Raw genomic sequence first — 24,742 nt, forward strand, 5'->3', positions numbered from 1 at the left:
TGGTTTTTCCAGACAGGGTTTCTCTGTTATCTTGGCCATCCTGGACTTTGTAGACCAGGATGGCTTTGAACTCACAGCGATCTGCCTGCCTCTGCCTCCTGAGTGCTGGGATTAAAGGTGGGTGCCACCACACTCGGTTTATAGTATCTTGTTGTCTGGCCTTTACATTTACACAGTTTTGGATACATTTTTACATATCAAATACTTCAATAGTTTCTAGAACTAGCATGTTGTAGTCTTCAGGGGAATGTATTTTAAGGAACAGGAAACATGCCATTCTTCAAGATACGCTGCTTTAATTTACTCTTTTCCTAAGATCCCTCCCATTACTAAGATTCTATTATTTTATGATATAACCAGTTCTAGAAGCTTGCTTCTCTCAACTGAAACACTAAGATGTGGGACATGAAACCTGTAGAACATAAGAGGTAAGCTTTGTGAATCTGCTCAACAGAGGCTGGGGGCAGAAGAGGTTCAGTGCTCCTCGGTGACGCTGCTTAAGTTTTGGAGATCATAGGTCAAAGAGAAAGAACTCAGTGGCAGGGAGACAGGTGTGTATGTTCTTAGCATCCATATAAAAAGCCAGGTGTGACAGTGTGTGTTTGTAATCCCAGCACTGGGGAGGCAGAGACAGGAGGATCCCTGGAGCTTGCAGGCTAGCCAGTCTAGCCAAATCCAAAACTCCAGGTCCCAGTGAGACACCCCTGTCTCAAAAAGCAAGGTAGATGACTCTAAAGGAAGGACACCCAAAGTAAGCTCTAGACTCTACATGCATCTGGTTGTCAGTCACATGATGGTAAATGTTTCACATCTGGCTTTCAAGAGAGAAAATTGCTGGGGGAGTACTTGCCTATTTTCTTAGGAATCTCATCCTGGTCCAGGTATCAATACAAGTGGGAAAGCACAAATTGGCTCTGATAGCATATGTGTACATGAATAGAGGTTTTATTTTGTTTTTGTTTGTTTTGTTGGCTGTCCTAGAACTCACTTTGTAGAGCAGGCTGGCCTTGAACTCAGAGATCTGCCTGCCTCTGCCTCCCAAGTGCTGGGATTAAAGACATATGTCACCACCACCTAGCCTATGAACAGCATTTTGTTTTTAATGGACAGATCAATCCAAGAGTGAGTTTGTGAAAACTTGTTTCTTCATTGAAATATAAGAAGTCACAGTGGAAACAGTTCTTATTGTGGCTCTGGTTAAAAAGTCTAAAAGTCATGGTTACAAAGTGTTGTATTGCCTTTTTAAAAACAAAGCAGACATGTAATCTTAGTGCTTAGGAGAATGAAGCAGGAGGATTGAAGGGTTCAAAGCTAGTCTGGGCTACATAGGGCCACAGTGTCTCAAAATAGTCCTCAAAAATGAAAATTAAAAAAAAAACCCACAAAAAGGTGCGTGTGTCTGTGCACATGAGTAGAGGAGGCTATAGAGGCCAGAAGACCTAGTGTAGAGGAATTTTATGGAGCAAAATGGCTACTCTGGCCAGAATACAGACACACCCTTAGTACACACCTTTAATCCCAAACAATGAAGGTAAAGTTAGTTTGTAGAAGGAAGCAGCAAGGTTGGAGTTCATTTGTGAGTTCAGGGCAGGTCAGCAGAGGCAGTTGAGGCCAGAGATGAAGAAGGTGCCAGAAGATTAGAACAGATTGCTAGAGTTAGTGTGAGGCCAAGCAGAGCGATTCAGTTAGAAGCTAAGAGAAGCTGAGTTTGAGCCAGAACAGCTGACTTGAACCAGCCAGCCAGAGGCTAGAAAGAGCTAGAAAGAGTGAGCTTATTCAGCAGTAAGTCTGAGGCTTAAAACTTTGTAGGCCTAGATTATATTGTATGGAGGCCAGAAGCTTCCAGGAATAGGCCTAGTAAGCCTCCAAGACAACAATTACATTGGGTGAATAAAAGTTACTTTTACAACCTAGAATTGCAAGTGGTTGTGAACTGCAGGTGTTGTAGGCATTGTAGTTTGTAGGTGTTGGGGACCGGACCCAGGTCTTCTGAAAGCACCACGTGCATTCTAAACTGCTTGGGCATCTCTCCAACCCCAGTGAAAACCATTCTTTACCCTCCCGTTTCCTTGTTTCTCGCTTCTTCCCAGCTAAACGTTTAGGACTACGATTCCCACTACTTCTACTGCTCTCATTTCTTCACTACTTCCGAGTCAGTCCCCAGGGGCCTCTGCTGCGGCTATGCCCACTGATCCTGTTCCTTCTCTTTGACCCTTTGGAACATTCAGCAACCTGGACATTCTCTTTTTGGGTACCTGTAGCCATTCCCAGCAGGTCTCTAAAGCTGCCATTACTCTCCCACTTCCTGGATTTTTCTCCCCAAGGCTCTGGCCAAGGCTGTTTTCTCCTTCTATCTGCACTGCTAGGGGACCTCATTCCCATGACGTCATCTTGCCTTCCTCGCATCCACCAGCCTCAGCATGCTGGTGATTTTGGTTTTCAGAACATGCAGTTGCTCTTGAGAGCCCCAGGACTTTGCACTAACTATTCCCACAACTTGGAATGCATCCAACACTGGGGTGAACTTATTTTAACCTCATAAAGAAGTGCTAGACTCAGGCAAAACTGAAGACACTCAACTGTTCTCCGCTTTACGGATAACATAGCATTCAATTCAATCCTTAGGGACCTCTTTCTTTAGAGCCATTACAGTAGGTGTTGAGAATGTGTAAGGCAAATTCCCTATCTCCACTTAACAACTCAGGAAGCCTAGGTATAGTTAGAAACCCACCACACCTAATAACAACCAAGCTAAAGCCATGTACATCAAGGGTTAAATCCAGCTATTCAAGTAGAATCTTGAATAGAAACTATTCAAGTGAATCAAATTTAGAAAAATGGACAGGAGGAAGAAAGAGAAAACATCAGCAATGAATCAGAACATGAGGTGGTGCTAAGAGGCATGCAAAATTCAAGTTCAAAACAAAATAAAACACAAAACCAGAGAAAAAGCCAACAGCCATGCCAAACATGTCCTTCAAATACAAACATGGAGCCGGGCACGGTGGCACAGGCCTTTAATCCCAGCACTCGGGAGGCAGAGGCAGGGGGATCGCTGTGAGTTCAAGGCCAGCCTGGCCTACAACGTGAGTCCAGGACAGCCAAGGTTACACAGGGAAACCCTGTCTCGAAAACCCCCCAAACAAAAACAAACAAACAAACAACAACAACAAAAAACATGGGCAAAAGTCTAGAAAAACATATCTTTGGGCCCATTAATACATTGAAATTAGGCAGCTTGGCCAGCCGTTCTCAGTACCCTGCATTCTTACTTGTATTTCTGTTTGTACAAAACAGGCTAAATTGTGAGCAGTGCAGGCCCCTGACATGCAGTTACGTTTATTGACCATCCATTCTCCTCCGACTCAAACACCACACTGCCTAAACTGTTTCCTAAGGAACAAACCCCAGCACAGAATAACTGGCGAGTCACCCAGTGTTGATGTGTCCTGGTTACCGCTCACAGGATGGGGTTTCCTTCTGGGACAATAATGAACCGATTTCCTCCACAACTAAGCGAGTTGCTGGCGAAAGATGGCTAAATTCCATTGGCTCACAGCACTGCTTAGCTCTGACCCAAGGCTGCAAAGGAAGCATACAAGATTTGCTCACAGCATTGCTCAGCTCTGATCCACGGAGACAAAGCGGGAAGGGCCCTGGTCCCAGCCACATCCGCCCTTATCATCCTTAAAATAGGGTGTCTATCCCAGAGTGACCCAGAACTCCTTAAGTTCTCCAATAAGGTCTTCAGAATGACCTTGAATTTATGATCCTCCAGCTTCGAAGGGCTGGGATTACAGGCGTACATCCACCGCCAGTTTGTGCGGAGCTGGGTGGAAATCAACCTGGGGGCTTCCTGCAGGATAGGCGAGCCACACCCCAGCCCTGAAAGTACTCAGAAGCCCCATTCCCACAGCCAGTCAGCGGTCTGACCGGTGACAGGAAGAGCCCAGAGCCCTAGCCCGTAGCACTTGGACGCCCCGCCCCTGCGGTCGTTCGCTGGGAAACGGCCGCGGACTGACCCCGCCCTCAGCCTGTAGCGAGCGAGGAACCGGGACGGCGTCCAGTAAGGGACACACTTCGGAGCTCAGCGCCTGCCACCGGGCTGGGGTGAGTCCGGGCGACTCAGGGGTATTAAGATGTCACTGTTCGTTCGACTGTGGACACGCCAATGCGACGTGCGTACAGGGTACCGGGTACCGGGAATCGGTCGTGGGTTGAGGCTTGTCCTCGGACCGGAGTGTCGGGACAGCACTGCGCCGCCCCGCGTCGGTGAAGCCTCTCCGCCCGGCCGAGGTCTCCATCTCCAGCCGGGGAAGGGGCGAGTGCCCCTTTGATTCCCAAGAATGGCAGACCGTGACACAGTTGATTGATAGCTCTCTCACACTTCGTGATCTCAGACACGCACTTTAGGATGCTGCGTCATTCGACTGAAGTGTTGAACGTGGGGAGACACAAGTTCTCTGGGTTTGGGGGAATCGCCCTAAAACCTAAGTCATGGTTTCCTATGGCTGTGCCGGTGAAACCTGCCTGCAGACTGCAGGGACTAGTTATTTAATGCCAGCCTAGGCCTTCTTGACCTCTTTCTGGGCAAGATATCAATTATGGATGTGGTAATAGCAATTCTTGTCTCCTTTTTGCTTTGGTTAGTGCATCCTGAATTGCACATAATTAAAGATTGAGAGGTTTTGAATAAAATGAGAGCTAATGACAAATGCCAGATAGAGGGTCTATGGTTGCCTTTAGGGGTGTAACCAAGACAGATACAATTTTCTTTTCCCAGTTAAAAAGTAACCAGAGTTGGCGAGTGCCTATTGTACAGCCTAGCAGAACTTGTAGGAAGTAAACTGCAGGAAACTCTAGTTTCATTTTCTGGCTTGGTTTCAGTTTGAGTCATCAGGCCTAGAGGAAGTAAATATATCACTGGGAAGGGCTCAGTGCAGAGGAGGGAGGGAGCTTGACGGGGGGGGGGGGGGGGGGCGGGGGAGGTCACTCTATCTCTAAAAATGGGCCTGATGCTGAACATTCCATCTAGTATTCAGAGGAATGGCTATTACACCCGCCCCCCCAACTTATTTAATTTTGCTGTCTGAAGAAGAACAATGTTTTCTATCAATAATAGCTAACACATCCTGAGCTATTTCCACAATTTATCCTAGTGTAATCCTCAGGATAATTCTATGATGTGATTCCTACTTGTTGTACAAATAGGAAAAGTAAAATCAATATTCTCATAGTTTGAAAGCACCGTTTGAGTGGTATTTGCAATTGTTTCAGTTTAGGGTTCTGTGTTTTATTTTTGTGTTAGGGACTGAACCTAGGACCTTGAGCATGTTAGACAAGCACTCTACCACTGAAACACATCCTTAAATCCTTGTGTTTTAGTTGCTTTTGCAGTGATGGGGTGGAGCTGGGCGGTGGTGGTGCACGCCTTTAATCCCAGCACTTAGAAGGCAGAGGCAGGCGGATCGCTGTGAGTTCAAGGCCAGCCTGGTCTACAAAGCAAGTCCAGGACAGCCAAGGCTATACAGAGAAACCCTGTGTTGAAAAACCAACCAACCAACCAACCAAGCAATGTTGTGACAGAACTCAGGGCCTCACACACAGTAGGCTCGCTCTCTACTCAGCTATGCCCTTAGCCCTTACAAATTATGTTGAGCAAGTCAGGTGGTGATGGCATAGGCCTTTAATGTTAGCACTTAAGAGGCAGAGGCAGGCGGATCTCTGAGCGTTTGAGGCCAGCCTGGCCTACAAAGTGAGTCCAGGATAGCCAAGGCCATACACAGAGAAACTCTGTTTCAGACAAACAAAAATAGAAATGACAACCAAAGAATTTTGAGATAAGGTGTCTTAGTCCCTGTTCTCTTGCTGCGACGAGACACCACGAGCACAGTAACACTTACAAAGGAAAACATTTAATTGGAGCTTGCTTCTGGTTTCAGAGGTTTAAGTTCATTGGCTTTACGCAACATTCAGGCAGACATGGTGCTGAAGAAGTGCCTGAAAGTTGTTCATCCAGATCCATAGGCAGCAGGAAGGGAGAGACTCTAGGCCTGACATGGGCTTCTGAAACCTAAAAGCCCACCTCCAGTGACATACTTTTTCCAACAAGGCCATACCTCCTAATCCTTTCAAATAGTGCCACTGGTTGGTGACTAAGCATTCAAATATATGAGCCTATGGGAGCCATTTTGTTTTATTTTGTTTTGTTTTTCAAGACAGAGTGACTTGAAGACTCACCTTGTAGACAAGGCTAGCCTTGAACTCACAGCGGTCTGCCTGCCTCTGCCTTCTGAGTGTTGGGATTATAGGTGTGAAAATGAGAATAGAAACCATTCTTATTCAAACTGGCACACAGGATCTTGCTAAATTACCTAGGCTAGCATCCAATTTGTAATCCTCCTGCCTCAGCCTCCCAAGTGCCTGGGATTACAGGTGTGTGCCACCACACTTAAAATTTTAGTATTTTTAACAGTAAAGTCCATGTAATTTTCTGCTTATATATTTTTGAAATGCTTCCTGCACTAATTATTAAAAAATTTCATGTGTAAATATGTTATTAAGAATGTAGGGTAAGCCAGGCATGGTGGTGCATGCCTGTAATCCTAGCAGTTGGGAAGTAGAGGCAGGTACAGGCAGCCTGGTCTACAAAGCAAGCCCAGGACAGCCAAAGTTACACCCTGTCTCAAACAAAACAAAACAAAACAAAACACAAAAAACAAAAATAAAACAAAAGTAGGGTAAGTTTTTGGTTATATTAACATTCTGTTCATTTGATAACCATCAGTAAAGTAATATAATTTGCATATGAAAGTTTATTGTGAAGAGAAATTATTCATGCTTGTTTTTCTCTTTCACAGGGCAAGTTTTCAATTTGAGTAGTCTCTCCATGAAACCTGGGTACAGCCTTATATACAAAAGAGAGACTCCAATCAGAAGGATCAATAATAAGTTGGAAAAGAAACATGTTGTCCTTAAGCAACCTGCAAAACATCATCTATAACCCGGTAACAGACTTTTAGCAGCTCCCCCCCCCCCCAGTAGGATTGATGGTAAATACACTGGGGCTAGCATGAGCACAATCCAGTCAGCATATACGACATTCCCACTGTGAGACTGATTCTGTCGTGGGTGCTGAGTGGAAGTAGGTGGGGCTCTTGTTCTCAGATGGAAGGAGAAAGGTAATAAGAATGGTGGGACAGAGAATTTGAGGGTCATGGAGGTGTGTGGTGTGCCTCAGACCTTAAAACATAACTTTTAAAGGAAAACGGATTTCTTATTCTACATAGGGTTTTTTTTTCTTTTTAAAGAATGTAATGATCTATTTTTTTTGTATGCATTGGTGTTTTGCCTGCATGTGTATCTGTGTGAGGGTGTGAGAGCCAGTGGAACTGGAGTTACAGACAGTTGTGACCTGCCATGTGAGTGCTGGATGTTGAACCTGGGCCCTCTGAAAGAGCAGCCACTGCTCTTAACCAATCTCTCTGGCCTCCCTTAGTTTTTCCTTCTTTATTACATTTTCTCTCTCTCTCTCTCTCTCTCTCTCTCTCTCTCTCTCTCTCTCTCTCTGTGTGTGTGTGTGTGTCTATGAGAGTGCATGTACATGTATGTGTATGTGGTGTGTTTTTAATTTTATGTGCATTTGACATGTTTTGTTTTACTTGGTGAAATAAAGACAGGAACTGTTACTTTTTCATTTTGACCTTATGAGTGTTTTAGTGTTCTTGATTCAGACTGGTGGGAGACCGTCCATGTTAACTCTTCTTGGAACAGATAAAGTACATATTGTAACGGGTGGTGTCTTTTCTCTGCGTGGTGTATCTTTCCTTAGTTGAACGATTCAAAGCCACAGTCACTTTTCTCCATTCAAACTGAATGAGTCATTTGGAAGGCATCGCCTTCCTTCTACACCAGAAGCTGTCAAGCGGAACCTGTGGGCAATTCATTATTATCTCCCTACAGATTTTGTAGGTGTTGTTCTTCTTGACAACACCTTGAGAAGAGAGCAGGAACTTCACTTTGTAGCCCAGGCTGGCTTCTGACTTACACCAGCCTCTTTGTCTCCATTTCCCATGTGCAAATTGGGCAGCCACACCTGACTTGTGGAGAGCTCAAGTCACTCTTGATTTCCAGCTGGCCAAGAAGTTAGTGGACTCGAGTCTTGGGTCTGTCTGTCTGCCTGTCTGTCTGTGTCTGCCTGCCTGCCTGCCTGCCTGTCTGTCTGTCTGTCTGTCTGTCTGTCTCTCTCTCTCTCTCTCTCTCTCTCTCTTACACACACACACACACACACACACACACACCCCTGCTGGACTCTCTCTCTCTCTTTCACACACACACACACACACACACACACACACACACACACACACACACACACACACCCCTGCTGGACCTGAGGAGTAGCTCCTTCTGGAACCCAGTTCCCTGAGGCCCCAGCTGGGAGTCACCAGTTCAGGGTTGTGCTTCTAGCTGTTGACTTATTGCAGCCAGAGGAGTAACCTTGCCTGAGGCAGAGTCCTGAGGAATCCAGCATGCACGTGCTTTTGGGCCTCTGACATCCTGCACAGTGTGACACTCACGGAGTTGTCTGCTGGGCAAACTAAAGAGCCAGGGTTTTGATCTGGTGCTGGTCACATAGGCACTGTGTGTCTCACCTACAGGAGTCCCCCAGACACCTGAAGGAAACCTGCAGTGTCAACTGTTGCTTAGGGCAATAGGTGCCTTCCTGGGAGCCCAAATGTAGGCCTCAGGCAGGGACAAGTCTTTCAAGGCTGCCACTCAGCCTCACATTCACTCGCTTACTCTATCTGAGTATGTTTCTCATCATTTCTGTTCCATCTTACGTACAAGTTGTGAGCTGGGCATGATGACTGCCTGTAATCAGTACTTGGGAAGCAGCAAGGCAGGAGAGTCAGGTCAAGGTCATCTCTTTTTAGTCTCCATTAGTCACTGAGATTGGTAATAATTGCCTTGTCAGAGTTATGAAAATACATTTGTAAAATTTCTTTCCCATAGACAGTCCCCTATGTTGGCACCATTGCTGAACAGCTGAAGCCTGGCTCCCTGATTGTAATCCGTGGCCATATTCCTAATGATGTGGACAGGTAAGATTGCTGTGTTGAGTGGAAGGCCAGCTGTCTCTCTCTGACTGCAGAGGCCATTTTGATGCTCTGAGGCCTGCTCTGCTTCTCTAGGAGCCCAGCTGAGGAGTGAGGAGAATGAGTAACGGGGCAAAGGTTACTGAATGTTCTGTTCTGAGACAGGGTCTCGCTGCATAGTCCTAGCTGTCCTGGAACTCACTCTATAGACCAGGCTGGCTTCAGACTCATAGAGATGAGCCTGCCTCTGCCTTCTGTGTGATGGGATTAAAGGCATGTGCTACCATGGAATTACTGGGATTTTTTATGTCATTGCTGTAAGTCTGATTTCAAAAACAAACAGACGCACTGATAGAGAAGGGGGCTGTTGGCTAGTGAGGTGTCTCCGTACACTCTCAGTACCATCACACCGTCTCTCAACAAAGTTGGTGGCTTCACTGAGTGCCTGCTTTGGGTACGAACTCAGGGTGTGTTGGCTACTTTTCTTGTTACTTGTGTGATTTGAGGGTGCAGTCCATCCCGGTGGGGACTGTTTGGCAGGAAGAGCAGCTCTACTGTGGTGGCAGGGTCTTGAGGCAGCTGATCTCATTATGTCCCCAGCCAGAAAGTAGAGAGATGAATGGCTGCGGTGCAGCTTACTTTCTCCTCCTTTCTCCCTCCTCCTCCCCCTTCTCCTTCCCCTCCTCCTCTTCTCCCTAGCCCCCTCCTTCTTCTTTTTTTCCGAGACAGGGTTTTTCTGTGTAGCCCTGGCTGTCCTGGACTTCCTTTGCAGACCAGGCTGGACTCTTACAGCGATCTGCCTGCCTCTGCCTCCTAAGTGCTGGGATTAAAGGTGTGCACCACCATGCCCAGCTCTCCTCTCCTCTTTTGCATTCAGTCAGGGTCTCTAGCCTTTGGATGGTGTTGTCCTCATTCAGGGTAGACCTTCCCTTTTCTGTCAAACCTCTCTGGAAAATGCTCTCTCAGACACACCCAGAGGTGTGTCTCCTAGGTAATCCTAAATGCTGTCTAGTTGATAAGAAAGAGCAGCCATCGCAGTCCCATCTGGTTCAGTTCTGAGTGGCTGACATTGGTAGGGTGAGGAAATGATCTTGCAGAGACAGACCCCTGAGCTTTGTAGCCAGTTGTACCCATCAAGATGTGGCTCATATATCTGGGGCAGGTTCATGATCAGGCCCCTCAGCTAGAAAAGCAGCCTTACTTTCATGCTTTGAAAGGCTGGAGAAGTGTATGCAGCAGGGGGTGAGGTGTGGAGCGGGTGTAGGTGACGATCAGGTGCAACTTACTTTGAACAGAATCCCAGACCAAGAGTCTCCCTGGCACTTGCCTTCTGTTCATCAGCAGATCTGTACTCACACAGACAGGCCTAGCATCCCGGGCTCAGGCTCAGCTTCCCTGTGGGGCTCTGTTACTGAGGAGGGAGGAAAGGAAGATGGGCAGGCTGCCCTGTAGATCTTGTCAGGCGTGGTGACACATACTTTTAATCCTAGCACTCAGAAGGCAGAGACAGGTGGATCACTGTGAGTTCAAGGCCAGCCTGGTCTACAAAGGGAGTCCAGGGTGCTGTGGGGTGCTCACTTTTGCAGGCTCATGTGCTTCTGCTTTGCCCTTACCTAGATTCCAGGTAGACCTGCAGCAGGGCAATAGCCTGAAGCCTAGGGCTGACGTTGCATTCCACTTCAACCCTCGCTTCAAGAGGTCCAACTGCATTGTTTGTAACACGCTGACCAATGAGAAGTGGGGCTGGGAGGAGATCACCTATGATATGCCCTTCAGGAAAGAAAAGTCCTTTGAGATCGTGATCATGGTGCTAAAGAACAAATTCCAGGTAGGTGCTGAGAGAGTGTGTGTGGGTGAGCATAGCAGCAACTCTGAAGCTGCAGGAGGCATCAGATATGTCGCTCTCTGTCCAGATGGAAACATGCACCCAGAACAGATGCACCTTCTGATGTCTTACTACTTCTAGAAGGGCTAAGTTCTGGATCAACACAGCATCATGTCACTGATAGGGAAGTAGGTAATAAAAACCCACCTCAGGGCTGGAGAGATGGCTCAGAGATTAAGAGCACTAGGTGCTCTTCCAAAGGTCCTGAGTTCAATTCCCAGCAACCACATGGTGGCTTATAACCATCTATAATGAGATCTGGTGTCCTCTTCTGGCATGCCGGCACACATGCAGACAGAATACTGTATAAATAATAATTAAATCTTAAAGTAAAATAAAACCCCACCTGAAGCTGGGCAGTAGTGGCACATGTCTTTAATCCTAGCACTCAAACTCTGTGAGTTTGAGGCCATCCTTGTCTATAGTTTGCCCAGGACAGCCAGGGCTCTTGTTACACAGAGAAACCCTGTCTCAAAACAAACAAACAAACAAACAAACAAACAAAAAACCAACAACAGCAACAAAAAACCCAAAACCCCACCTTGTACACCAGGGATCCTGTGGCTGCAGGAGCCTGTGCACACTCTGGTCTGGGTCCTGTGGGCATTGCTCTCTGGAGCCTTCCCTGCCCATCAGTTTGTGGTTCTTTGCCCTTCAGTCTTGGTCAGTATAGCTGTACCTGTCATGTTGCCCTGGTTTGTTGTATGTAGGGATTTTTAAAGCTCCATGAGAGTCCCTACTGTGGGCTGCTCATGTCTCCCTCCTGGACTCTTGACACCACCTGGCATCTGGAGGCGCTGTGCAGAGGACTCACAGATAGAGCACTTTAGCATCACAACTGTAGACCACTGAGGTTGCTCCAACGCAGTGATAAGAAATCTCATAAGTCAGAAAGCTCACTATGTGCCTTTTGGTTTTTTTTTGTTTGTTTGATTTTGTTTTTGTTTTTTTGTTTTTGGTTTGTTTTTTAAAACAGAGTTTCTCTGTGTAGCCTTGGTTGTCTGGAACTCACACTGTAGACCAGCTTGCCCTAGAAGTCAGAGATTTATTGCTATTACCTCCTGAGTACTGGGAGTAAAGACATGCACCACCACCAGCTGCTGCATGCTTTCCCTTAGTGAGCTCAGCTCTGAAAGAGGTTGGAGCAGCAAGTAGGCAAAACTAACCTATATCCTAGGCTTCCAGACCTTATGCATGGCTCTTGGGGTCTTGAGCATGGTTATCTCCTGGGCACACATTTCCAAATGTGCCTGGAGAGATGACCCAGGCACTTAATCAACAGGATGCAAAAAGTTCAGGATTTCTGCTACTGTGGTAGCTACTTTCAGCCACAATGTGAGCAGAGACCCATGAGCAAAATAGGCCCGAGGAGACATCTAATTCCTTCGCTTATTTTTGTGGTGCTGGAAGTAACACCGGGGGCTTCACACTGTAAGCAAGCGTTCTACCACGGCTCCACTCCCAGCCCATAAGGTGGCACATGTGTCTGGATAAGGAGCTGCTGTGTTCACGTGCTCTGAGGGTGTGCCTTCGGTGTCTCTCCAGGTGGCTGTAAATGGGAAGCACACCCTGCTGTACGCCCACAGGGTTGGCCCAGAGAAGATAGACACACTCGGCATCTATGGCAAAGTGAACATTCATTCCATCGGGTTCAGCTTCAGCTCCGTGAGTGCCCTTCCACATGGGCCTGGGGGTCCTCTGGGATGGTGTTTTCACATTCAGTCAGGCCAAACGGCAGAAATTTAATTTAATTTACCTCTTCCATTTAGATGAAAAGTAATATAAGTATCTCAGACTAGTTAGTTCTGCTCACTAACCAGGCTCTTGTTGGTGGGACCTCAAGTCTAGAATGAGCCTACCAAATGAACACCTTTTTAGCTGGGTAGTGTGTGTCTCCTGTCCATGGGTGTGAATAAATACTTCTATAAGACAGTTTCCTAAGTATTTGAACTTAACTTTTTTGGGCATTGCTACCTTGTTCCCAATGATGTGAACAGTTTGTACTCTCAACAACTGTGCCCAGCTGCTCACGTTCTTATGAACATTAGATCTTGTTCACACTGCTCTTGACAGTTTAGGGGACTCCCAGGATTAGGTTGCATTTTTAAACATATTCTCAATAATTTTTCATGCTCGTATCACTGATAATTTTTTTGATTGTGTCCAGTATTTTGAAAAGGTTTTCTGGTGTATGTTAAAATTAGTCCCTGATCTTTTTACAGGATTTACAGAGCATGGAAACATCTACTATGGGAGTGACACAGATAAGTAGACAAAATGTAAATATTCTATGAACCAGCAGTTTAAATTTTTTCTTAGTAAAAGGAAGGCTCTCCTTTTTCTTTAATTATGGAGTTTTCTGCATGCATTCTGTATTCATGTGTGTGTATGAATATGGAGGCCAGAAGGCAATTCTATAGGTCTTTATCAATTGCTGTACAACTTCTTAATGTTATTTTGGCATGTATATATATGAAGTATATGCATATATATGCATATTCACATGTGTGTTGGCACATGTGTGTGAAAGCCACAAATAGACATTGGATGTCTCCCTTGATTGCTCTCCATCTATTGAGGCAGAAGCTCTTGGTTGAACCCAGAGCATGCTAGCTCAGCTAGTCAGTAGCCGGCTCCCTCTAGAGCTCTGGCCTATGCCAGGACCACAGGCAGGCCTGCATGCCTGCTTAGCATTTACGTGGGTGCTGAGGATTTGAGTCCTCACACCTGCTCTGCAAGTGCTTAGCCTCCAGATCATCTTCCCTACTCTTCCACCTTATTTTTTTTTTGAGACAGGATCTCTCACTGAGCCTGGGACTCACCTATTGGCTGATGGGCTGGTCAGCTAGACCCAAGGATCCTCCTTTTTCTACCTCTCTAGTGCTGGAGTTACAAATGTACAGCTCTCATGCCTGGCTTTTACTTGGCTGCATAGCAAGCACCTTACCAACTGAGCTATCTCCCTAGCTTCCCAATTAAGCTTTTAATGTGACATCAGGATAGAACAGTCAGTCAAGAACTAAGAAGCATACAGCTTTATGGCGTTGGGCACTGTTTTTGTTGACATGTAGCTGATTGGTTTAAATGGCCACCACGCTGGTGCCATGTGAAAAGCATCCCATCTCCCTGGCTTGTTGAGAGGTACTGCAATGAAGCATCAGTAGATACTGAGCATCAGGTGGACTGCAGATGAACCCTCTGCTTCCTGAGGCAACAAGAACAGTTTTACAATTGACGCTTTACTGTTCCTGAGAAAGCAAGGCCTTACCCTGGTCTGCACATCTGTGCCTGCAGGCAGGACAGCACATCAGTGTTTAGAGAGTTCTTGGGGAGAACAGGTAAGATATGCTTGGAGTTCACATGTGTACCTTTGAACGACTACTAATTTATGGATGGTAAAGTATTCACATGAAGAAGGATGCTGGACCATGTTGCTCTTCATAAACTCCAAGGTACCTGCCATGAAGTGCAGTGCCTGTGTACAACTCCCATGCCTGGCTGCTACCTATGTGCATAGCAAGCACCTTACCAAGGCAGAAGGCACAGATACATGAAGCCACAGCAGGCTGCTCCTTTACAAACCTGTCAGCCTGCTCTGGAGGGTTTTCTCACTTTACTTTCTCTTCCACCAGATACAAAACTCTGGCAAATCCCAGCTGGTGAGTATTTTTGCTTGTATTATACATGGGGCTTTGTACATGACCCAGAGCATGATGAACAGCTGCACCTTGAAGGCAGCATTCCTTCCACACTTTACTGTAGAGCTGTTTCCTGTAGCCTTGTAATAGAGGAGACATTTCTAAAATTGTATCCAGAACATTTGACACTAAGAGCATAGGCCAACTGTCACTCACGCCAAAATCCCGTCTCCCAGATCTTTGTCTAAAGTTCAAATAGCCAACAGTTTAACTCTGTATGGACATTTTAAATTAGCTGCTACATGTCACCTCTGCTCCTAGTAGAAGCCCTGGACAGACATGTCTTTAGCATGTGTCTGAACCACTCATGTGGATTGCTGGTCCCATTAGACAGAATGACCTTAGGCCCAATGCACTGATAGCTCTACTGGCATGTCACATGCAGAAAGGTTCAGGTGACACCCATGCCACCATCCTGTTCTGTAGTGCACAACAATCACCGAGTGTCTGTTGCGAGCCAGCCTCTGCTTTTCAGGGGGACCCAGCTGAGATGAAAGCAAAGGTCTGTCCCCCTCCTAGGGTTCACAGACTCTTAACCCTGCCTTCGAGTTGTTGGGGATTTTCCCACAAGGTCCTTTCTGAAGATGCCTCATTTTGACTGTGGCCCCTTTTCAGAGCCTGCCATTTGAAGCAAGGTTGAACGCCCCCATGGGCCCTGGACGAACTGTTGTCATTAAAGGAGAAGTGAATACAAATGCCAAAAGGTCAGTATGGCTGCATCAGTGCCTTATGGGCTTGGGGTGTGTTGGTGGAGCTGGTGTTGCTTTCCTGAATGGAGAGAACATGGCAGCACAAGGTCCCACTAAGGAGCTGTTGACAAAGTTGGTATTGAGGGCAAGTTCTGGCTGAGGCCTCTTCTGGCCAGGTAGGTGACATTTTTGTCCATGAGGCCCCTCTTGCTTAGGATAGCCTCAGTATTACCAAATTTGGGGTCACGTCCATACCGCAAGAAGCCAGGTTCAGCTATCCATCCTTAAGGAGCCAATGAAAACAGCCAAATTAATAGTGAACAGCAGAAAAAGGATCTACTCAGTGTGGCCACCAGAGGGAGAGAGAGAGAGAGAGAGAGAGAGAGAGAGAGAGAGAGAGAGAGAGAGAGAGAGAGAGAGAGAGAGAGAGAGAGAGAGAGGAGAGACAGAGACAAAGAGAGAGACAGAGACAGACAGAGAGAGAGATACAGCGAGAAAGACACAGAGAGAGTCAAAGATCCAGTGACCCCCCCTCAAGTCCATCTTCAGGATCCTGTAGCAAGAGGGCCAGGGGTCTGTGCATCTAAGCAATCCTAGTCAAGATGTGGTCCCATTGGATGTCAGTCTCATCTGGTTAAGTGCTCTGACAAGTTGCAAATATTTTGCAGGCAACGAGTTCTCTTTCTGATTGGTGTAGTTTCCTTCTAGCTCGAGAGTCCTGGGAAATCCCCTTTTCTTGGGGTCCATTGTTTCGACAGTCTGATAGAGGGGGGACACATGTCTCTCTTTACAATATCTTCATTTCTGCCAGGCCAGTTGTTCCAGGTTAGGTTTCCTTTCTGTGTTGTGGAACATTGTGCTTTAAGAATCTGTGCTGGGTCAGGCATGGTAGTCTAATCCCAGCATGCAGGAGGCAGAGGCAGGTGACTCTCTGTGAGGCCAACTCTTGAGACACATACACACAAAACAATTCCAGGGGTAGGGCTGGGGGGATGGCTTAGTAGGTAGTCAGGGTTACCAGTACCCACGTGAAAAAGCTGCATATAGTGATACATAGCTATAACCCCAGCACTAGGAGGCAGAGACAGAAGGTTCCCAGGGAAGACCCTATCTCAAAGAATAAGGTAGAGAGGTCAGAGATTTGGCTCAGTGATTTAAAATGTGTGCTGCACCAATGCCAAGGAGTTCACAGTCTCCAGTAACTTCTGCTCCAGGGGTTCTGGCACCCTCTTCTGGCCTCCACAGGTACCTGCACATAGCTATGCATGTATGCATAGTTAAAAATAGTCAAATAAGTCTTTAAATAACGAGTAAGTTAGAAAGGTATTGGAAGATATGATCCAATGTCACACATTTCCCAAAATGTCCATATTCTTGAAAGCTTTTCCTTGGTAGTAGCATGCTTTTTAAAAGGGGGTGTGTGGAACTGATTGGAGAATGCTTGCATTGAGGGGTCCTGGAGTCCCACACCCTGAAGTGCTCACGGGATTCACTTGTTCTGAACTACCAGTTGTTGCTCGGCTGGGTCTCAGCTTTAGCACTGATCCGTGGCATGCAGGTTTGGAGATGAGAGTCCTCCCTCCCCATGTTCCCATGTGCATGTAGTTCAAATCTTAGCTTTTTCCTCTTTCTCTTTAAGCTTTAACGTTGACCTAGTGGCAGGAAAATCAAAGGATATTGCTCTACACTTGAACCCACGCCTGAACATGAAAGCATTTGTAAGAAATTCCTTTCTTCAGGATGCCTGGGGAGAAGAGGAGAAAAATATCACCTGCTTCCCATTTAGTTCTGGGATGTACTTTGAGGTAAGTTATGGTTTGGTTTGAAATGGGACAGGAAAAAAAAATCCTGAGAACACAGTAACTTATTAAATCAAATCCAACCCCTGTGTTGGGGTTGTATGATGTTGTTCACTGACCATGGAGGTTGTAATTTGAACACAGTGCCAGTACGCTGGGCAGAGCAGAATACTTGACATTTGTTGTAGTTTTAATGGCCGTGTAGCCCCAAGTGCTGGAACTACAGACAGACTATTATTTTGCTGTGTGTGTGTGTGTGTGTGTATGTGTGCACATGTCCAGGCCAGAGGTTGATGTTAGGCATCTTCCTGTCTGTGACTCTCCCCATTTTTTGTGTGCTTGCACTGTCCACGGCCTCCACAGTTCCAGAGGGCAGGATTTCTGAGAGCTGGTCCTGTTGGTACGTCGTCAAGGGCTAGCATACAAGACCCTTGGAACCAGATGGCATGCAGTTTCTAGACTCTTGTCCCCTTGGGATGTGGATGCTGGGCGCCTGGCTAGACTTTCTGGCTTAGGTGACTGCCTCTCCTGGTTTCTTAGGATCATTAGTTTAGGTCATGCTTTACATTTTAAACTCACTTTAAACCAGTGGTTCTCAACCTTCCTATGCTGCGACCTGGTAATCCAGGGTCCTCATGTTTTGGTGACCCACAACCATAAAATTGTTTTTGTTTTGATTTCATAACTGTAATTTTGCTATGGTTAGGAATCATAAATATCTGTTTTTCCAATGGTCTTGGGCAACCCCTGTGAAAGGGTCATTTGTGAGGTCATGACCCCACCAGTTGAGAACCAGTGCTCTAAACTAATGGAGTTCTCAGGGACTCATCAAACTTGTTTTTAAAGCACACACAATAAAGGGGACCAGAAGGTGGCAACTTGACAGTACATTATTTCCAAGTTCGAGGGTAAGGACGTACCCTAGTGCTTGGAGGGTGGGTGGATGCGGACTAGATATGGAAGGTTCCTTGAAGGTATAGGCATTAGTTGTGAATTCAGAGGGCTGAGCAAGAGCTGGAAGGGCCTGGTTTAGAGCAGTTTGAACAAATCACTAGAAGTGTGAGGTGTGGCTCAGGGTTTGTAGTTGGCAAGGGACAGTGTATATAGGATGACCCGGGGTGCACAAGAGGGAGGCAGGGTACCTCTAGAAGGAAGTTGGTCCTTGTGGCGGAGAAGAGACCAGTATATAACTTGGTTTCAATCTATGATGCTGAAATAAAAAGGTAATAAAAACCAAATAATGTTGAAAATCAGAAAAGTGAAAATTAAAATATTTACCTCCAATTTGACTCGTAACTTAGAATATGCTATTAAGATTAGATGAAGTCAGGCTAGAGATGGCTCAGTAGTTAAGAGTGAATACGCTCTTTCAGAGGACCTAAATTCAGCTTCCAGTCAGCATTCACAGTGGGAGGGTCACAATTACCTCTAACTGTAGCTCCACGGGATCTGATTCCTCAGCTAGGGTGGGCATCTGCACTCATGTGCACATACCCTACATGCACATAATTAAAACTAACACAAATGTTTAAAATAATTAGATGGATACCATTCCAGACATTTTTCTGTTGGGACACTTCAACTCCATACTCCCCAAAGCCAGGCATGGTGGTGCACGCCTGTAATCCCAGCACTTGGGGGTCAGAGGCATGCGGATCTCTGAGTTTGAGGCCACCTGATTTACAGAGCAAGTCCAGGACAGCTAGGGCTACACAGAGAAACCCTGTCTTGAAAAATAAAGTCCATGCTCCCACATACTTGAACTCACTTCCCTTGTAAGCTCTCATGCTCCAGCGGTGATTACCCTCAAACCTGTGACTTTTCAGTGTTTTCCTGAGGTTCTTGCAGATCTTTTCATAATGCTTTCCTTTCAGTTAAACAGGAGCTTGCACTTCAAATTTCCTTAAGCCTGATTCTGTGTGTGCACAGGCCTACTCTATGATTCAGTGCTTTATTCTTTAAGGCAAGGTTTCTTACTGAACCTGGAGCTTATGTTGGCAGCCAGCAAGCCCCAGCAATCTTTAAAAAAAATTTAAAAAAATTTTTTATTTATTTTTAATTTTTAAAAATTTTTTATTAATTTATTCATATTACATCTCAGTTGTTAGCCCATTCCTTGTATCCTCCCATTCCTCCCGCTTCCCCCCCTCCCCCCCTCCCCTATGTCTGTGACTGAGGGGGACCTCCTCCCCCTGTATATGAACAATAGGGTATCAAGTCTCTCCTTGGTGACCTATTATCCTTCCTCTGAGTGCCACCAGGCATCTCCATCCAAGGGACATGGTCAAATATGGGGCACCAGAGTTTGTGTGAAAGTCAGATCTCCTTCTCCACTTGACGGTGGAGAATGTCCTGTCCATCGGCTAGCCTGGGTAGGGGTTCGAGGTTTACTGCCTATATTTTCCTTGGCTGTTGCCATAGTTTGCGGAGGACCCCAGGGCCCAGACCCGCCTGTAGTTTTCTAGGACCCACTGGATCCTTCTATTTCCTCATTCTCCCAGGCTTCTCACACCTAAAGTCTCAATAGGGTGTCCTCCCCTCTGACCCACTTTCCTGGTAGGTACAGTTTTTCATGGGGACGTACACCTTGGACTAGTGTCTCGATATAAGTGAGTATATACCATTTAGCTCTTTTTGCTTCTGTGTGATCTCATTATGATAATTTCTATTTCAATCCATTTGTCCACAAATTTTGGAAATTCCTTGTTTTTAATAGCTGAGTAGTATTCCATAGTGTAGATGTACCAGTTTCTTTATCCATTCTTCTACTGAGGGACACGTAGGTTGTTTCCATGTTCTTTTAAAGATTTATTTATTTATTACGTACACATTGTTTTGCCTGCTTGTACCCCTGCAGGCCAGAAGAGGGCACCAGAGCACATTATAGATGGTTGTGAACCACCTTGTGGTTGCTGGGAACTGAACTCAGGGCAAGCCCCAGGAATCTTGACTGCACACCCCGACCTGCCGTAGGTGACAGGTGCTTGGGCGGCCCAGCATTTTACTTGGGTGGTAGGATCCAAACTCAGGTTCTCACACTTGCTTCTACAGCAAGTGCTCTTATCCACTGAGCCATCTCTCCAGCTCCACTCTTAAAACCAGTCATGCAGGCATAGAGCTCAGGGCCTCACAGGCAAGCACACTGAGCCACTAAGTTACACTGGCTGTGCCAAAACACCTCACTGTCACTGCATCAAGTGGAGCTCACAAAGCCATCAACTTCACTCTCCTGGATGCTGTTAGGCCACACAGTGTGGCTATCCCCAGTCTGAAGGCACAAGTCCAGGGCTGTCAAAATATAGCCAGCAAAACTTCAGTCTTTCCAGCTGTCACTTAAGGAGGGTCTCTGCTGTTTGACTTTTCTCCTTCTAGGCAGGTGCCTAGACTCTGGGTTATGCAGCTTCCTGTTTTTGGTTTGCCACAGTGTTCTTACTTGCTGTTTTTTGCATTTATTTGATACAACAGGAACCTGCCAGGATCACAGCTGGCTTCTTGCCCTGCCTCTAAACCTTCTTTTTCCTGCTGAGCCTTTCAACAGGAGGCTGTGTATCATGATTTGGGATTTGTTAAATATACCTCACCCAAGATCCCTTCTAGCTGGTTGAACTTGGAATTCCCCCATTCTTGGGGAGAGAGCTCAAGTAAAAGATATTTTCCTGATTCCCTGTGTAGTACTACTTTAAATTTTGGTCAGTTGTGTTACATGCTCAACAACCTCCCCCCCCCCCCCCATTCTGACTTCTTGTGATGTCTTCGGATGCCTTCACTCTGGCAAGTACCAGTGCAGGGCCATCAAACTGTCCTTTTTAATGAGTGGTACAATCAATGGCCCTGCTGGCCCTGAGAGTGTGCAGCAAGGTGTAGGATTAGGTGTTCCGGCAGGTTTTCTATTAGGCCAGTGCTCTGAAGGATAAGCGATAGTGATGAATCTGCCTGGATGCCACTTACTGTACAGAGCCTGGGACTTGGCCCTGAAAAGCTCTTTCCAAACAGGTAGAGGCCAATGTGCTCCAAGCAAGGACAGGGTTTAAGATTACTAAGTAACTTTTCTCTTTACCAAGTGTCCCAAGCTGCTGGAAGTGGCCAAGATGACATGGCCAGGATGCTGGCATTGAGGCAGGATAGTCAGGGTCCAAGGCTCAGCTTCTCAATCAATGGGCAGGGGGCAGCGACCAGCAGCTTTCTGTAATTCTCAAGGATGAGGAGAGACACTTGCCTTCTTCTGAGAACCAGGAGCAGAATGGGGGTAGGGAACTACTGAAGGAAGGACCTGATAAGACACATGTAGGCTGAAGCAAAGATGCCACCATGGTGTACTGGGGATTTGGGTCTTCTTTGGAATCACTCAGAAGGAAGTCAATGGTATAAGGCTGGGGAAATTTCTCCAAGCTCAAAGCAAACTAAATGGTTTTCCTTTTGACACTCTGTTAGTATAGAAACAGCATGAAACTTAAACCAAAGGTGCCAACTAATGGTACATCTCCTTTCTTTTCAGATGATAATTTACTGTGATGTCCTAGAATTCAAGGTCGCGGTAAACGGTGTGCACAGCGTGGAGTACAAACACAGATTTAAAGAGCTCAGCAGTATTGACACACTAGCAGTTGATGGTGATATCCGTTTGCTGGATGTAAGGAGCTGGTAGCTACCACGACTGCTATAAATCCCGAAATACAGCAAAATGGCTTATATGGTACTGGCCATGTCAAATGCATTTCACTTTTATCACACTCTTCATATTGTTAAATTAAGCTCATACAACATCAAGTCCTACTGGTGTTCTCAAGCCTGGCCATGCAGCGTGGCTACTTCTACATTCAGAGGAACAAATCTGGGGCAATCACAGCTTACGGCCAGCGAGGCTCTGCACACTGGGCCCCCTCTTGTAAAACCATACTCAACAAATATTTAAGTGCCTACTCTAATGTATTTCCTGTGTATATTCTGAGCTGGGTATAGACACGGCAGTGACCTGAACTAGTGCGGTCCTTGTTCTCTGGCACTCACAAGCCTACGGTCTCCTACTGCTGCATCTTCCTGCTGGCACTGCATTAACCCCATAGAGGGCTTCTGCAGTTAAAGTCAGAAAAATAGACTAATGGATGGAAAACACTACTCCCCCAGTGATCCTTTTCATAATCAACATTCTATCATGTCTCACAATATAGGATTTACTTAGCTATCATTGCTTTAAGCTTTATAAAATAATTAGTATGATGCTGAACATAGCAGAAAAATTGAGGCAAACAACAACAAAAACCAACCAAAAAACAAACAAACAAACAAAAACTAGAACAAGTGTTCTGCTCCAAGCATTTTTTTTGCTTACTGGCACTCAAGTCCAAGGTTTGTGTGTGTGCCTGGCAAAGGGAGATAGAGATTGGATAAATGCAGTTTGCAAAACCCACTTGGTAACTAACATCAAGATGAGACAGTGACTGTATTAAACAGGCACTATTCAAAGCAAACATACATAAGAGGGTAATGTCAAAAAGCTGAGCTGGTGTGTAACCAGCCCTTGCCCCTTTGGGTCTACATCAGCAGTAAGGTCAGACGCTGCTGTCTGCTAAGCCAACTTGCATCAGCAAGTTCAGCTGCTGTACTCCTATAATGTCTATTATTTGACTAGAGCTAGGAGAAGCTCTAGGTAGAGTCTTTCTTCACAGCTCTGATCTTGCTATAGATCCTGAAGGTTTGGGTGTGTGGGGGGGAATAGCTCATTTCATCAAGTCATTTTATTATATTAAACCACAGGACAGAATTCTGCCAGGGCTTAGAAGTATTTTTAGCTATGTTGCCCAGACACATGTATTCATACATGGGAAATAATACCACCACCAAGCTTACTTTTTAGGGAGTACTGAATGCAGCAATGGCTAGTCCTTCATTTTGTTTTCCTGCAAATTTGAAAAACTCAAGATATGGGGTTGGTGGGTGGAACTGGGCAATCTTCTGGGAGGTTAGGAGGCTCTAGAATCCCCCAGAGTTACTTTTTTCCTAACTGATGTTGGAGGCTAAAAGGCATTCAGGAAAATATAAGTCTATTCATATGAAAGCTTATTTTCACTTCTATTTTACACAAGGCAGTTAAGAGTGGTATTGAATAGAATCAGTCTTACTTCTTGGATTCTGGTCTTTTAAAAAAGATTTATTAAGTTGTGAGACATTTCATTGTTTATTTCTAAGTTTTATCTCTAAACTGCAAATGGCCTTTTTGCTTGCCCTAATTCTGCATTAAATTTTTCTTTTTATTAAGTTAGAATGAATACTCTATGCAATAATTTTTCCATGTTGTAGATACTGAAGGCAAATGGGTTTGATTCTGTTTGAGTTTTCATTTTCAGCTCACTGTAACAGAACCTCAAAACCATCACTAGCATTGCTATCCTGCCTACCTGCTGTCTGTCAGTCTGGTGTGGGCTATTTCCCAAGCAGCATATCCCTCCCCCTTCACACAGGAAGAGGAACAGAGACAAGCACAGCCCTGAGTCCAGGTGCATCAAGGAACTGTCAGTCTACCCTAGACGAAAAGCAAAAGCCCAAGTGGCTGTTGCCAAAAACCTTCTTGACTGCTGCCACATGGTGCCATTTTCTTGAGACCACTCACTCCTGTGGGTAGAAGTACTTTCCCCACACACCACACCATGAGGAGGCACAAGGAACAGTGACAGCTTGTGTTTCAGGGAAGCACTAGGCCTCAGGTACTGAAATTGAACATACCTGTCTCAAAGACAAATACCAGACGATTTGTGTAAAAACACCGTCTATTTACTTCTGAGCAACTCTGTACAAAAGGCAGGAGACAGAGGCCTCTGTGGCAGCCCAGACAGGCAGGAATTTTATAAAAACATACATATCGGCAGATGTAAAAGCACCAAAAGTAACATGGCACCACACCCCCAATTAAAACATAAGTCTGAACTCTTAACAGAGAATAAGGCAGTGGGTGGATTCGCTTTCTGCTTCAAAAGTAGCTCTGCAGTGGCTCCCCCAGCAGGGCCTCCAGTTGCTGGATGGTCTTCTGGCACTGATGCTCCACTTCTTCACATTCGTCTAACAACAAAAACCAGAATCACAGGTGGACCTGACAGCTTAATTCCCGGCACTCTGACAGGTACAGGAAGCACCTAGCAGGCTGTGACCTGAGGCGTTCTCTCACTACCCCCCCCCAACCCCCAGGCATATTCTTTTCTTGGCTGCTAAAGAGGACCAAGCCATAAGAAAGGGATCATACATTCCAATCCAAGCTCCAGAGGGACCCTTTGCTCCAGGAGCTCTCCCAGGCCTTACCAGACACTGGGCATAAGAGGCCATGTGCTTCTGGCCAGATGCACAGAGCCAGTTAGATACAGAAGTACCTCTCCTTCCTCACTGTCCCCAGTTAATATGAAGGGTGTTAGGTGGTATAATGTAAAGGCATGCCAATGAAGAGCTGTACTCCCACCTGCTGCTCAGTGCTGTTACCAAGCCTCTTGTTTCTTAGGTGTAAGTACTGAGTGAGATTGTATCAGCACCAACGAGAATAGCTTGTCACGCAAGTGGACAACTGATGTGCTCTTAATGGCACAGACGA

At 45.9% G+C, this 24,742-nt stretch overlaps 2 protein-coding genes and 1 long non-coding RNA gene across 5 annotated transcripts in view; 1 reads left to right on the forward strand and 2 right to left on the reverse strand.

Annotated features, from left to right (window-relative positions):
- The first annotated feature begins 365 nt into the window (after positions 1–365).
- LGALS8 (galectin 8) lies at positions 366–23,442 on the forward strand. 3 transcript variants are annotated; one of them, XM_084796681.1, is made up of 10 exons: positions 366–428; positions 6,861–7,007; positions 9,016–9,104; positions 10,716–10,926; positions 12,529–12,648; positions 13,206–13,262; positions 14,616–14,642; positions 15,297–15,385; positions 17,010–17,175; positions 21,665–23,442. In XM_084796681.1, the coding sequence occupies exons 2-10, from the start codon at positions 6,966–6,968 to the stop codon at positions 21,812–21,814; spliced, it is 951 nt and encodes a 316-aa protein (XP_084652807.1). In that variant the 5' UTR covers positions 366–428; positions 6,861–6,965; the 3' UTR covers positions 21,815–23,442. The 3 variants fall into 3 exon arrangements, with proteins under 3 accessions (XP_084652807.1, XP_084652805.1, XP_084652806.1); XM_084796679.1 differs by lacking the exon at positions 366–428 and adding an exon at positions 3,982–4,110; XM_084796680.1 differs by lacking the exon at positions 366–428 and adding an exon at positions 4,069–4,178.
- On the reverse strand, positions 3,324–3,891 carry LOC311605828. The gene is made up of 2 exons (XR_014782101.1): positions 3,758–3,891; positions 3,324–3,582 (listed from the first exon to the last, which is right to left on the reverse strand). It is a non-coding gene; the product is annotated as an uncharacterized lncRNA (long non-coding RNA).
- A 473-nt stretch (positions 23,443–23,915) lies between the features above and the next one.
- The window catches only part of HEATR1 (HEAT repeat containing 1), a 41,036-nt gene continuing 40,209 nt past the window's right edge, over positions 23,916–24,742 (reverse strand). The window contains exon 46 of the mRNA XM_084796678.1: positions 23,916–24,222. Within this exon, the coding sequence (XP_084652804.1) occupies positions 24,134–24,222 (89 nt within the window). The 3' untranslated portion in view covers positions 23,916–24,133. The remainder of the gene's footprint in view (positions 24,223–24,742) is intronic.

Source organism: Acomys minous (assembly GCF_964271855.1).
Source record: "Acomys minous genome assembly, chromosome: 9".
Lineage (NCBI taxonomy): Eukaryota > Metazoa > Chordata > Mammalia > Rodentia > Muridae > Acomys > Acomys minous.

Coding starts and splice junctions, on each gene's coding strand:
- LGALS8 (XM_084796681.1), top strand. CDS start 6,966: ATGTTGTCCTTAAGCAACCTGCAAAACATCATCTATAACCCG. Junction 14,643..15,296: donor ACTCTGGCAAATCCCAGCTG/GTGAGTATTTTT, acceptor GCCCCTTTTCAG/AGCCTGCCATTTGAAGCAAG. Junction 15,386..17,009: donor GTGAATACAAATGCCAAAAG/GTCAGTATGGCT, acceptor TTTCTCTTTAAG/CTTTAACGTTGACCTAGTGG.